The following is a 13,782-nucleotide window of genomic DNA, read 5'->3' on the forward strand; positions in this document are numbered from 1 at the left end:
GGCTCTGGTTTCCTGAGAACAAGGAGGGGAGGAGCCCTCAGGCCTGGGCCTCATGGAATAGGAGAGAAAAAGACCTCCCTTCCACCATAGATTTTTTTTTTAATTGGGATTTTTTTTATTGATCTTTAAAAATTCTCCCAACACCTATACTGAACATATTGACAAACCAGTTTTTAAAAGGAGCAGAATTATTGTGTGTTGAATAGATGGAGCAGGAAAAGGGTGTTTAAAGACAGAAAACTGGCGTTTCTCTCACTTCTCCCGTGTGCCACCAGGTACGTACGTGTATGTGGTCACCTCTGTTGGAGAAGGAAATGGCACCCCACTCCAGTGTGCTTGCCTGGAGAATGCCAGGGCCGGGGGAGCCTGGTGGGCTTCCACCTGTGAGGTTGCACAGAGTCGGACACGACTGAAGCGACTTAGCAGCAGCAGCAGTCACCTTTGTAAAGAGCCCGCAGGCGTCTTCTCTCTTGCCCAATTGGGTGCAGCCGTGGGTGCCCAGCAAGGCAGGGTCTCCCAGGGAGGAATGTTCCTGTAGTGCTGGGCGGGCCTCCTGCCATCAGGCAGCTGGCCCACTGCCCTCCACCTGGACCCTCCTCTTTCGCAGCCAAAGCATCCACACAGGAACCAGGAAGTGGTAGACAAGGCTCACAGAAAACTTGACCGCAGCCCACGGCAGGGCCTAGGGCTGGGCATTGCCGAGTATGGAAGCAGGCTTCCAGCACAGAACGGGCTGTCAAGTGTAGGAACACAGAACAAGCTTCCGCCCGTGTCATCACCCCTAGGAGTGGAAATCAGGCCTTCGTGGGCGTGGGTAGGTTGGGTTGGGACCTCCATGTTGGAAGGAACCCGCTCCCTTGGGAGGTCAGGCCTCCGTCGCCAGGAGGGCGGCCTGGAGGCACCAGGGGCTCCGGTGCGGGGCAGCAGGTGACCTGTTTCAGCTTGGAGATTCTGTTACCCTGTGTCCTGCCGTGCCCCGCTCCAGGGCACACACGGCTAACCTCCCAGCTGCTTGGCGCACCCTGCGGGACGGGCCTTCTGCCCATCGTGGATTTTGTCTTGCTCTTGAGCGTTGCTGGCCCCTCACCCTAGGTTGGAGATGACGCCCCTTGCCCAGCTCGGCCGCGAGGCGTGAGGCCAGCTTGCCCTGGTCCCTCCCCCGCCGCCCTGACTGCCTGCGGTTCCCCGGTGACACCTGAGGTGACACCTGAGCCGGCCAAGAGAATGAACAATCGGTTTTTCTCAGATTGGAGCCAAAGCCTGATTTTCTTGTAAATGAAACACAGAAGCAGTCCCTGTCTGAACACTAGGCACGCGCGGCAGCCCTTGCCGGGGCCCTGCCTTCAGGGTCAAGGGCAAGAACATGGCCCGGAAGGCTCCACGGCTGCTCACTCATCCTCTGCCGCCCCCGTCACCTGCCCTCACCACACCTCCGGGCTCCTGGGTGCAGGCAGGAGGGCATCCCGCCGTGGGGAGGGGTACGGGTTAAAATCCCCACCCTGACTCTTCCTGCTGGAATGTCGCTCCCCTGCTCACAAGTCGGAATAAAATGGACCCACTGGGTTGGCAATTCCAAGTTAGAATGGCTTCGTGGGAAGTGGGGGGACTGTAGCTCGAGGTTAGGGGATTGAGGGCAGGGTGGCAGCTGAAGAAGTGGCAGCCACAGGCGACATTCAAGGGGAAGGAGAGAGGGATCACCATGAGAAGGGATGAGCTTGAACCCTGTAAGTGGCTCCACGCGAAGACCCACAAGAAAAGGGACAGAGGGCTGATGAGAGGATGGGGTGGGCCGGGGTGTCGCGAGGCTGAGAGCCAGCATGAAACTGTCTCCTGAGGGACCGGGGGCAGAGGCGGGGCAGGCCCCCAGGGGTCCTCTCCCCCGTTAACCCACAGGCCTTTGTGCTTCTCTTCCCCACAGGCCCCCCCAGCCAGCGTCAGGTGCAGAATGGCCCCTCTCCCGACGAGATGGACGTCCAGAGAAGGTAAGTCCCCCAGCAGAGCCGGCGTGGAGGGCACACCCGGGCGGGGGCGGGAGCACAGGCCTGGCCAGAGAGGAGGGGGAGGCGTTCGTCGCCACTTGGCCAGCGACGACGTGAGCGTGTGGTTCCACAGCGGGGCACCACTGACTCCGGAGCCTCACCGTCAGCCTGGCAGAGTCCCGGCCCATCCGCTTACTAAACACCCTCCCAGGTGTGTTAGGTCATCGTCCAGGGACCCGCACGTGACCCGCCAGGCCAGTCTGACTGAGCCCGTCTTAGGTCCCCGTCTCGTGTCTGTCTGGAGGCCTTGTGAGCCCTGGTCTCTTGTTGGCGGCCTTGGTGGGTGCCCCGCACGGCCTCCCCAGTAGGGGTTAAAGCAGACAGAGGCCACGAGGGCGCTCTGGGCTGCAGCCGCCCTTGGGTGGCCAGGCCGGGCTGTGTCCTTATCCTCGTGGGGCCAGCTTGTGGAGGAGGCTGCTCCCATGGGGTAGGGTGACCCACTCCCCGCCCCTCCAGGGCGCGTCTTGAGTGTCTCGGTCAGCACTGTTGTCCTGAAGTTTCAGGAGACGTCACGGTGGCTGAGGAGCCGCCGCCCCAGTCCCTGTGCCAGAGAGCAGGGCCAGGCTGTTAGCCCACCCTGCTGGGCAGGGGCTCTGCATCTCTGAGGGCCTGGCATCCCGGCTCTGTGGAGCCGTGCTGGGAGGCAGGCTTGGGCCATATCCTCTCCAGGGGAGCAGAAGAGGACCAGACTGCCTGCCTGTAGCCAGGCTCAGGCAGAGCCTGAGGTCAGGGCTGGGAGTCCCTCCCCTGGCTGAGGCTCTCAGGTTCCTCACCTGGAGCCTGTCCCCTGCCCTGAGTGCCTTCGGCCCCCATGGTGGACTTTGTGACCCTGGGCCTCAGTCTCCTGTTGGGAGGTGGCAGTGTTAGCAAGGGAAAAACGGGTGTATGCTTCCTAGACGTGGGTCACAGAGGCTTCTGTTTGTTCATTCCTAGCTTCTTAGAAGAATGCTATGTAGCTAACTAGGGCTTTTGCACACTTTGTCTCATTTTAACGCTCACATTAGCCCTCGGGTTATCGTTACCCGTGCTGTTTCTCACATGAGCCACTGAAGGTAGGAGAAGAGAAAGGAAGCAGAAGTTAGGAGCAGAACCAGGACTGGCCCCGGCTCAGCCCTCTGCCAGCTCCCAGGCCGTCCTTGAGAGGGACGGGGGTCCCATACAGACCCTGCAGTCAGGCTCTCAGAGCTGGAGAATCTCCACCACCAAGTCCAGCGTCCAGGGCCACCGGCTGCAGAGGGCGGTTCACTTTTGTCTGCAGTCGGTGTCCCCAGGCCGAGTAACCCCTGGAGATCAGAACCGCAGGCATCAGACTCCAGAGCAGGGACCTGCTGGTCGGGACGGAGGGAGGCTGGGAGAGGTTGCATGTTGCCCACGAGGGATGCAGTGAGCCCAGCACAGAGCCATCCTGTCTTCTCACTGCCAGCAGCCTGTGTCCACAGAAGACCAATTCCTCTCGTGGAGGGCTTCTGGGCACGTGGGTCCTGCTGGAGAGGCTGGAGTTGGGGGTGATATTTCAGCAGTTTGGATGGAGAAGCTTAATGCAGATGCTGCTGGGAGCTTTTCAAACATCTTTAGTGTCAGAAGGGCCTTTTCCGGGATTTTTTAGATATCGAGCACAGTCCTTCCAAGAACCCATGACATGTGTTCTTATTTATGGAGAGGCATCTAGGCCCAGGAAAGGGAGAAAGCTCCCCCGTGACTCCCAGAGTGGGGACCAGAAAGCGCTCTGCTGCTCAGTGGCCGCACAGCGAGCCCTGCGTGTTGCTTCTCCTTCCTCCAAGGTGCACGCACTGGCAGCCCCGTGTGCCTAGTCCCCACTAAGCACACCCGCAGCAGCCAGCCCCATGCCAGCGCGCTGGGAACTGGTGTTGCAAAGGCACGGCCGCAGCCTCTCTCTCTGCGGGCGCCCTCCCGCCTCCTGCCCAGGAGCAGAGTAGCCCTCAGAGCAGCCCTGGGCCCCACGCCCCAAGACGGGCCTTCAGCGTTGGCAGTTGAAGCCTCACTGCCACCCACAGTCCCCGTGACTCCTGAGCCCCTCCTGCACTGGCGTTGCAGCCCCAGGTTCTGTGCACGTGCTCGTGGGCCCGTGTCTTCACTCAACCAGCCTTGAAGAGCAGCCCAGGGCCCCTCCTGCAAGGAGCCAGGAGGTTGTCCCTGCCGAGGTCACCCGGCACGGCCACACAGCCTCCCATGGGCTTAGGGAGCTAAGCCAGGTGCAGTGGGCGTGAGTGGCCCTGAGGTCGTGTCTGCTGAGGCCTCCAGACACCAGGCAAGCTCATCCAGCCTGGGGGAAGCTTGGTCACTCGGCCAGATGGTCACTTCAGCCTCGTGAGGGGCTCCCTGCCAAGGTGTCAGTGTCCACGGGCTGCCGGTGCTGCCCTGGGTGGGGATCTGGACCGGTCACAGCTCAGCCTGTGTAAGCAGGGACTGCAGGCCTGGCAGCCGGAGCCCAGGGTGGGACGAGGTGGGCTCGCTGCTGAGCCCCGGGGCACCGGGAAGCCTGACTGTGCAGCCTAGGCTCTGACACGGACTTGTTCTCCGCTGTGGTTGCTTCTCAGACAAGTGATGGAGCAGCAGCACCACCAGCGCCAGGAGTCTCTCGAGAGAAGAGCCTCGGCCCCAGGTGAGAGCGCCCTGCCCCTGCCAGGGCCGTCCCTTCCCTCCGCCTGGGACATGCTGGGCAGTCGGCGGCCCACTGCTGAGCGCACGGGCCCCAGAGGGCGCCCCAGACGGCGCCAGCCTCACTCCATGTTTCTGACTCGGATCTGACCCTGTTGCTGTGTCAGCTCTTCCCCTTCACGCTGGCCTACCCGGCTCCCTGCCCGGCCTCCAGGCGCGCAGGCCCGGTCCCTGCAGGCCCACCACCCTGTGAGCACCCCTCCTGCAGCTCCTTTTCTCGGGGCCGCCGCCTCCCTCGCACCCGTGCCCCTTCACCAGACTTCACTCCTGTCCCGGCGTGGTTGTCCTTCCCTAAGGAAGGTTTCCGTGGCTTTTGGCCAGCTGGAGCCCCTCCCCACAGGTCAGGGTAGCACTGTGTGCCTGCTCTTGTGGCACCTGTCACCCTCCGCAGTGACAGATGTGCAGTCGTCCGTGTGATTGGCTCACTGCTCCCCACCAGGCCGTGAGCTCTGAGAGCATGCAGCCCGCGGCCACTGGTCCCCAGCGCCCTGCGCAGGGCCCGGCAGGCAGCAGAGACTCAGGTGGTGGACGAGGGGCAGGGACGGGACTGCACAGCCCACGGCGCCGCTCCTGGACATGTGCCCCTGTCGGCCCTGCAGCCGCCCCCAAGGCCAAGGGGGCCAGTCCCCATTGCATCTCGGGGGCTAATAGCTGCCAGTGCCTGGGAGGGTGCTGAGTACCGAGAAGGAGCAGAGGAGGAAAAAGAGATACCATTTGGGCACCAGAGGGCTTCCTCCCCTGGAAGACCACCGCTGAGCAGCAGGAAGTCGGTGGAGCTCGGGGGTGCAAAGCCAACATGTGCCATTGGGTTCAGCCAGGCCCCAGGTGTTGGGGGGCTGGGGCAGCAGCAGGCGCCTCCTGAGGGGCTTCTCATGCGACACTGGGTCGAGCCAGGCCCCAGGTGTCGGGGGCACTGGGGCAGCAGCAGGCGCCTCCTGAGGGGCTTCTTGGAAGAGGTGACCCTGAGCTGTTCCTCGTCAGCAGAAGAGCTCCCCAGGAGGCTCCATCTGGGCCTGGGCACTCACTGAGCCCACTGCTGTGTTTTAGGACCCAGCCTCCCGCCGGGGCACCCCTCCTCTGCAGCCAGCGCCCCCCTCTCGTGTAGCGGCCCTCCACCCCCACCCCCACCCCCTGTCCCACCGCCACCCACAGGGGCCACCCCCCCGCCCCCACCCCCACTGCCGGCCGGAGGAGCCCAGGGCACCAGCCACGACGAGAGCTCCGTGTCTGGCCTGGCCGCCGCCCTGGCTGGAGCCAAGCTGAGACGGGTCCAGCGGGTGAGCATCGTGGGCCCCAGGGGGTGGGTGGAGGAGGACGAGGCTGGGGGGCCCTTCCTGCCGGGGGGAGCAGCACCGCCTTCCCCAACCAGACGGCGCCTCCTGCCGCCTCAGTCCCAGTTCCCTGGTTCCCAAGAGAATTGGGGTGGCACGGGGTGAGGCAGGAGCTGCCGCCCTCCTAGATGAGGAAACCGAGGGTCGGGCTTGCGAATGACTTGTCCAGAGCACGCAGGTCACCAGCTGCAGCTTGGACTCAGGCCCTGGGTCTCCTGAGTTTACATTCGTCAGCTTCCTCAGGCTCAGCTGGTCCTCCCAAGCCTTCCCCAGTGTCCTGGCAGGAGGAGCTTCTGGAAGAAGGCCGTGTGTGTGTTTGTGGGCTAAAGGGCACCTCTGATACAGAGTTGTGCCCCCTTGCCCCTCAGGTCATACCGGCCTCGTCAAGGCCGCTGACCGGGAGCCAGTGGACCTGGGGCGTATCTGCGAACAGTGACCTCCAGTCGACGGCACCCCCTGGATTGTCTCCAGGGGGTGGGATTGGGGAGATGGGACCAGAGAGCCTGGCCTGGCCCCTTTCAGCTCTGCCGTCACACCCAGACCCTTTTCCCTTAAGTCACCAGCCTGAAGCACTGTCTCCCTTTAGCCAGAAGATGCGTCTGGAGGCTCCAGTCCCAGCGGGCCCTCGAAGTCTGATGCCAACCGGGCCAGCAGTGGGGGTGGCGGTGGAGGCCTCATGGAAGAGATGAACAAGCTGCTGGCCAAGAGGTGAGTGTGTCGACTGACCAGCTCACCGCTTGTCAGGGGCTCCTGCGCCCAGGGCCCGGTCCAGGGCTGCGGGAGGTGGACAGCACCACCCTGCCCACCAGCAGCCACTGGCCCGGCTTCAGCCGAGCAGGGGGGACAGCACCACCCTCCCCACCAGCAGCCACTGCCCCGGGCTTCAGCCGAGCAGGGGGGACAGCACCACCCTCCCCATCAGCAGCCACTGGCCCGGCTTCAGCCGAGCAGGGGGGGACAGCACCACCCTACCCACCAGCAGCCACTGGCCCCGGGCTTCAGCCGAGCAGGGGGACTGTCACTCAGGCTTTCCCTTCTCCGGGGTCAGTCTGAGACATCGAGCCAAAAGGAGTCCACTCAAGTCTAAAGCCTTCCTCATTTCAGTCTAACAAGTGTTTGTCTCAGAGTATCTGCCATGTCCCAGCCTCGTCCTGAGCAGAGAAAAATTTGAAGGTAATTTCAGAGATAAATTCTTAGGGAAAAAGAAAACTATTCCTCCTGGGGAATGGGTAATGACAGGGCCTGTCCTGTGAGGGGGTTACAGGGACCCCGGGAGGAGTGACCGGGTGGCCAGAGCCCCGAACGTGGCCCCCAGGGACGGAGCAGCAGCGCCCCCACTCCTGGCCGGCTCTGGGGCCCAGGCCTCCACTCCCATCTGCGCTTGGTTGGTCCCCAGCTGGATCCCAAGCAGGCGGAACGATCAGTCAGCTCCCTCTGGGGGCGTCACAGAGCGCGGGCTGTACTTGTGGACGTGGGGTAGCAGCAGGCGTACGCTGACAGGGCCCCGTGCCTGGCTCACCCAGGCACCGCAGGACTGGGGAGCAAGTCTCGTCATGCAGGCAGGTTGGATTCCGTTCCAGGGGAGCCTCACGTTAAAAATAGATTTTCTTTAAAAACGATATATGCACAGTCAACCCAAGTGCAACACCAGTGCATTCACAGTAACAGCTTGCCCTTGATGGTTTAGACCAAACAGAGAGGAACTTTCTGAGAACAGGAAAAGGCCAGTGTGCCAGGAGCCAGGGAGACGCCAGATGGCTGGTGGCAGAGCCGGGCCCGCAGTGAACACACACCCCACACGACCGGCAAGGAGCTGTCATGCTGCCCCATGAAGCCCCGCTCAGCGCTGGATGTCGAGTGGAGCCAATGAGGAGATGCCCTTGTGGGCTGTTTCTTTGAATGAAGGTCCTGGCAGAATTGCTGCCTCCTCCCTCCAAGGGCTGTCCCACACCCTTTCCCAGGCGGGGGCATCTTGCCCACAGGTGGTCGGCACAGGAAATCTCCACGGGACTGGAGGGGCCTGGTCTGCTGTGTTTTCTTGGAAGACAACCTGGCTCTGAGCAGGCACAGTGTCACGGGCACAGTGGCAGGCCAGGGAGGAGCCGGGGTGCTTGCACCCAGCATTGGAAATAAAGACCAGACAGCCAGCCCAGAAACAAATGCAGAGGCAGGACTGAGCAGGCACGCTGTCGGGAGGAAGATGTCGGGGACGATTCCTGGCTTTCTGGGAGGACCCGTCCTTCCAGGGATAAGCCGATGAAGAAGGGGCCCCCATGTGACTGCGGAGGCTGCAGCATGGGCTGGTCCCTCGACAGGGACAGCCCGCTGGTGGCCGTCACCCATCAGGCCAGTTTCCCCTTTGATGGGCAGCTCACTGTGAGCCCTTGAGCACTGTGTTCTGGCAGCTTCGAAGAGGCTGCTGCGTGTGGAATGAGAATTAGCCAGATGTCGGTGCCCAGTGTGGCCAGCAGAGAGCAGGTAGTTTTCAGGGTGTCTGAGCAGGGGCTCATCCCTGGGGGGTGCTGTCCTCACCAGAGGCGTCTGTCAGAGCCTTTCCTTCCTGAGCAGCTCTTTGCGGCGTCTGGGTTGGCAGGGTGTGGCTGCTGAGCTCCGAGGCAAGGGACTTCAGAGAGATGGGCAGGCTTCCTCCTCCCACAGGCGGCCCGCAGATGGGATGTCTGCAGAGTGACCTGTGGAGTTGGGGGCTCTCTCACCTCTCGCAGTCAGGCCTGGGTGTTCTGGGGCCATAGCTGTCACCCAGCCCTTCTGACCGGGACGGGGTGTGGACCAACCTTCTGCCCCTCAGGTGCTGTAGACAGAGATGCAAGTGTCCCCACACCCCTGCCAGACCAGTTTGGCATCCAGGGTCCTGGGACCAGCACAGAAGGCCTGGACACTCACTCAGGCATCACCCCAGACAGGTGCCTGGACAAGTTACCTCCTTCACACGAAACGGGTTAGACCCCAGCAAGGGGCCTCTGAGGACCAAGCTGTGTCCGCACAGAAGAGGTGTCCAGTCAGTGTGGAAACCTCCGGGGCTGATGGTGTGTTTTCTCCCTTCTGTGTTAGGAGAAAAGCAGCCTCCCAGACAGACAAGCCGGCGGACAAGAAGGAAGACGAAAGCCAAACAGTAAGTGTGCCCACCCCCGGCCTGCCCAGCTTCCCGTGCCACGTGGGCACACCAGGCCCCACGGTGCCCAGGGTTGGACAGTCACGTCATGGATCCTTTACTGGGCGATTATAGGAGGGCGGGGGACTCCTGTCCATCCCCTTGCACCACGGAGCAGGTCGGCACTCACTGAGCGTCTGGCAGCCTCGTGGGGGAGGCAGGTGGGAGGCAGAGAAGCAGGATCCAGCCAGGAGTGTCATGACAAGGGGGCCTGGAGCCTGGGAAGCTCAGACACACGGACAAGTCTCCTCCTCAACAGACTCGGGTACAGTCACGGTAGGGGGTGTCTGCTTCAAGACCAGGGCTGTTCCTATTTGTTTCTACTCCTAAAAGACGTCACTCGAGTCCATCGATTCCAGCAAAGCCTCGGATGAGCTTGGCAAAGGACCCCGAGCCTCAGGCGCTTGTCCGGACGGATCAGGATCCTGGAGTCCCATCTGTCCACCCAGAACTCCACATGCCTGCCTCCACCTAGCGCGGCTAAGGCTTTTGTCCTGTGTGCTAAGCTTTCCCTGTACAAGCAGGTTCCTGCTGAAACCACTAGGTTTCGACCTTGACCGCAGACAGCATACAGGTCGCATCTCAGTGGCAGGGGGAGACAAAAGAAACATGGCCACCCAGTGCCAGGGCATGCTCACTGCCGTGCCACTGGACGAGGCTCGCCAGGCAAGGCCCAGGGCTCCAGCCCTGCCAGCGGCCTTCCCACCTCCTCACCCCCAACCTAGGCACACGCAGCCCCCTCGGCCCCCACAGCCGACTCCTCCCCAGTCTGCGTATCTTTGCATTAGCATCGTTCCTGAGAAATGGTCTCCCAGACCCCAGACTAGGTAAGGCTCCCTGCAGCTTGGTCCCTGGGCGCCTCTCCCCGCTGTGCTTCTGCTCCACTCTCAGCACACATATTTATCTCGTTTACTCGCGCCTTGCTGCCAGATTGTGAGCCCTGCGAGGACCACGCGTGCATATTCCACTGTCCGCGTGCCTTGCACCAAGTATGGAGTCCATCCAGCTGACTCCGCTTGAATGTCTCCAAGTGCAGAGGCCTGTGTGGCCAGGAGCTCAGGGGTAGTCACAGGCCTCCAAAGACTGGTGGATTCCAGCCAGCACCGCCAGCCCCAGCTCCCTGGGCTCTAGGAAGAAAAGGAGTGGAAGTGCTCAGTCGTATCCGACTCTTTGCAACCCCATGGACTGTAGCCCACCAGGTTCCTCTGTCCGTGGGATTCTCCAGGCAGGAATAGTGGAGTGAGTTGCCATTCCCTTCTGCAGGAGATCTTCCCAAGCCAGGAACCGAACCTAGGTCTCTGGCATTGTAGGTAGACCCTTCACTGTCTGAGCCACTAGGAAAAGAGTAGGTTTCGAATCCCAGGGATCCAGGAGAAATCTTTGACCCCAAGGGTAGAGTTTTCCTCCTCTGACTCCCCTTTCTCTGTAGGCCTCCAGGCTGCTGCTTTGGTCGCGTGTGGTCGGGAGGCCCCGCCCACATGGGAGCAGCCTCTTCCAGGGCCGGGACAGTCCCACACCCAGAGCGAGTGCCATGTGGCCAGGGACACCGGCAGCTGGCTTTTCTTGTTTCTTTTTTTTTTGGCTGTACTACACATGGATCTTAGTTCCCCAACCAGGGACCGAACCTGGGCCCTCAGCAGTGAAAGCAGTCAGTCTTAACCACTGGACCTCCAGGGGAGTCCCTGGCTTTTTCGTTTCTATACTTTTCAGTGTTTTCCAGATCTTCACTGAAGGTGTCCAAGGTTTCAAGAAGGAAATGTGGAGCCCTCCACGTTCGGGAGAACCCCACACCCCGAATGTGGAGTCAGGTGGCTTGGGCAGGGCTACTGCCCCTTGCTGGCTGCGGGGCTCTGAGAATGTGTCCCAGCCATGAAGAGCACAGGCTGCGAGGCGGCAGGGGCTGGGGGGCCTCTTCCCAGCTTGCAACTGAGGCCAAACTTTCCTTTATATAGGGAGCAGTCTTATTAGTTACTTTTGAAATAATAGGATAATGTTAAAATTTTTTTCTGATTTATTTTCCAGTTACTGTAATTTCACCCATAATGTCTCCCACTCTGGCATGTTTCCTTTGGGTCCTGGTCCCCAGGCACATGTGTTGATTTCCATAATTTCATTAACTCCACTCTCTCACAGCGAGAGGCCTGGGAGATCTTCCTAGGGTCTTCCTGGGGGTCTTCCTCTGGAGACCCACAGCCTAGCACATTCTTTTGCCCCTGAATCAGCGACTCCGAGAATTCTCTTCATGCACCCCACAAATACGGGGGTTCCTGATGGTCGCGAGGTCAGTGCTCAGTGTGGAGGCCAGGGGTGAGTAGTCGTCCTGACTCTCGTCCGCTGTGTCTCCCTGCAGCCTTCTTCCCCAACTGCTGTGCGGTGGACCACCTCCCTGCACCACCTGGGGTTTTCACTAGTGAAGCACAATGATTGTCTCACTGTAGAAGTAACACTCGTTCACTGGATAATTTGGAAAACTGCGGTCTCCTAGATGACCTGGCCTGAAGGTCCCCACCCAGCCGGCCTTCCTAACCAGATCGACAGCAGGGCCTTTCTCTTCCGTTTCAGGAAGAGCCCAGCAACTCTCCATCTCCAGGGACCCGAGCAGCCAGCCAGCAGCTCCCCAACTCGTCAGGTAAGGGGCCCCACCCTGCCTGTACCAGGTGTGGGGTCTTAGAGTGGGAGGGGCTCTCACAGAAAGACAATCTGACCCCCATGGCCTCCCCCATGGGCGGATGAGCAGAGAGGCTGTGCTGGCGGGGCGCCCTGCCATCTTGCACGGAAGCCCCTCCGGCCCCCGTCAGCAGCCGCCTGTAGTCGGATCCTGAGCACGTGCAGGACACTCTGGGGGAGAGAGCGCCCTGTCCAGCTGTTTCCCCAGCGGGTCTGCCCACACCTAGGAGGGGTGGGGGAGATGGGCCCGGAGGCTCAGCTTCCTGGCCTTGGGCCCTGCTCTGAAGAGGAGCATGTAAATGCCGCAGTCGTGCTCCTTGCAAAACACCAGGGAGCCTTGCTCACTGAGCAGTCAGCCAGATGAGGCCTGCAAAGCAGACGCCGCGAACCTATCCTGGTGCAAGCTCTGGAGCGGTGTGGTCAGAAGAGCGCCTTCAGGCTCTGTGGTGGAGAGAGGCCACTGCATTTGGCCCCTCAGTCATTCAACAAACGTCTCAGGGTCTGCTCTGAGCCAGGCCTGTGCTCCCGAGCGTGTGGTAGGGGTGGGGGGACAGAGAGAAAATAGGCCGCCCCACCCCAGCCAGTGGCGAGAGGCTCATGCCCGCTGTTGGCAGCTCGCTGGGGCACGGCTCTGCGGCCACCTGGGCCTCACGTCCTGCCCCTCTGCTGGCTCATCGCCTCCCTGTGAGGCTGGGTTCCGTGGCCTCTCCTCGGGCAGTGCCACAGTTCTTGGTGAGTGTCACATCCCGGTAGAGGGGCTGTGAGTTCGCAGTTAGAAGCTCAGTGCGTGTAAGCGGTGCACCCAGGGCCACGTGCCGGAGCTCGGGTGTGGTCCTGCTCCCAGGTCCGCCCTGCAGGCTCAGTGAAGGTGTGCCCGTGGCCTCCAGGCTCAGCTCAGAGTGGCTGGCCCCTGCTGCCCCAGGGAGCTTTCCCTTCTGCCTCTCTGCTCATCCTGCCAAGTCAGGGAACTCATTCACTTCAGTAGACCTTTTGTAGTAAAGTGAAATGCAATTAAAGAGCACTTGAAAAAGGAAAGACAAATCAACTTCCAAGGCCAGGTTGGGAAAGAGCTAGCAGCAGTGTGTGGGGAAAGCCACGGAGCCCAGGGACAGCGGGGACACTGGCTCCCAAAGGCAGGCGTGGGCTGCGCTGAGAGTGCAGGCAAGGGGCTTCCTGTACCCGCCCGGCCCACTGCTGGGGGCAGGCTGCTTCTGGAGGTCCTGGTTCAGAGCTTCCCTGCCCAGCCGGCACACATTCCAAGGAAAGCCCTAGCCATGGGGAGAGGACTTGAAACCAGGTCAACCGAGTCGTGGGAGCAGGGGCTCCCATCCTGAGTTGGGGAGACGCAGGTGCCAGGCCTGCGAGGGCCACCTGGGCCACGGGAGCCGGGGCGGGGCCATCTGCCTAGGATGCTGCGGGGCGCGGGGCCACGGGCGCACTCCCAGCCCTGAGGCGCTTCGTCCGTGCCGTGCACCGACAGAGGCCAGCCGGAAGCCCTGGGAGCGGAGCGGCTCAGCGGAGAAGCCCGTGTCCTCCTCGCTGTCCAGGTGAGCCGCCCCAGAAGCCCGCACTGCCCCTGGGGTGAAGGCCCAGGCAGGCCTCGGCGCCAACTCACCTCTGCTTCATTCTGCCCACTGCATAGAACCCCATCTGTGGCCAAGAGCCCCGAAGCTAAGAGCCCCCTGCAGTCGCAGCCTCACTCTAGGTACCGAACCTCCTGTCTCTGGGACCTCCTCTGTCCCCTCCCGTGACTAACACCCCAGCCCCTGCCTCGTTGTCGTCTAACAGCTGTCTCTGGGAGAGGGCGGGCTGTGCGTCGTGAGGGACAGGGCAGGCCAGCTCCTCCTCACCCTCGTCGGTGGGGGGCCGTGGAGGTGCAGTCCCAGCTCTGGGCTCA

At 61.7% G+C, this 13,782-nt stretch overlaps 1 protein-coding gene across 4 annotated transcripts in view; it reads left to right on the forward strand.

Annotated features, from left to right (window-relative positions):
- The window catches only part of EVL (Enah/Vasp-like), a 149,169-nt gene that overhangs the window by 129,288 nt on the left and 6,099 nt on the right, over positions 1 to 13,782 (forward strand). For 3 of the 4 annotated variants that reach the window (XM_070357964.1, XM_070357962.1, XM_070357961.1), the window contains exons 4-11: positions 1,919 to 1,982; positions 4,598 to 4,662; positions 5,766 to 5,995; positions 6,636 to 6,757; positions 9,119 to 9,179; positions 11,781 to 11,847; positions 13,366 to 13,432; positions 13,528 to 13,590. In XM_070357964.1, coding sequence (XP_070214065.1) covers positions 1,919 to 1,982; positions 4,598 to 4,662; positions 5,766 to 5,995; positions 6,636 to 6,757; positions 9,119 to 9,179; positions 11,781 to 11,847; positions 13,366 to 13,432; positions 13,528 to 13,590 — 739 coding nt within the window. The remainder of the gene's footprint in view (positions 1 to 1,918; positions 1,983 to 4,597; positions 4,663 to 5,765; positions 5,996 to 6,635; positions 6,758 to 9,118; positions 9,180 to 11,780; positions 11,848 to 13,365; positions 13,433 to 13,527; positions 13,591 to 13,782) is intronic. The other variant, XM_070357963.1, reaches the window with a different exon arrangement.

The sequence above is a fragment of the Bos mutus genome, chromosome 21 (assembly GCF_027580195.1).
Source record: "Bos mutus isolate GX-2022 chromosome 21, NWIPB_WYAK_1.1, whole genome shotgun sequence".
NCBI classification, from domain to species: domain Eukaryota; kingdom Metazoa; phylum Chordata; class Mammalia; order Artiodactyla; family Bovidae; genus Bos; species Bos mutus.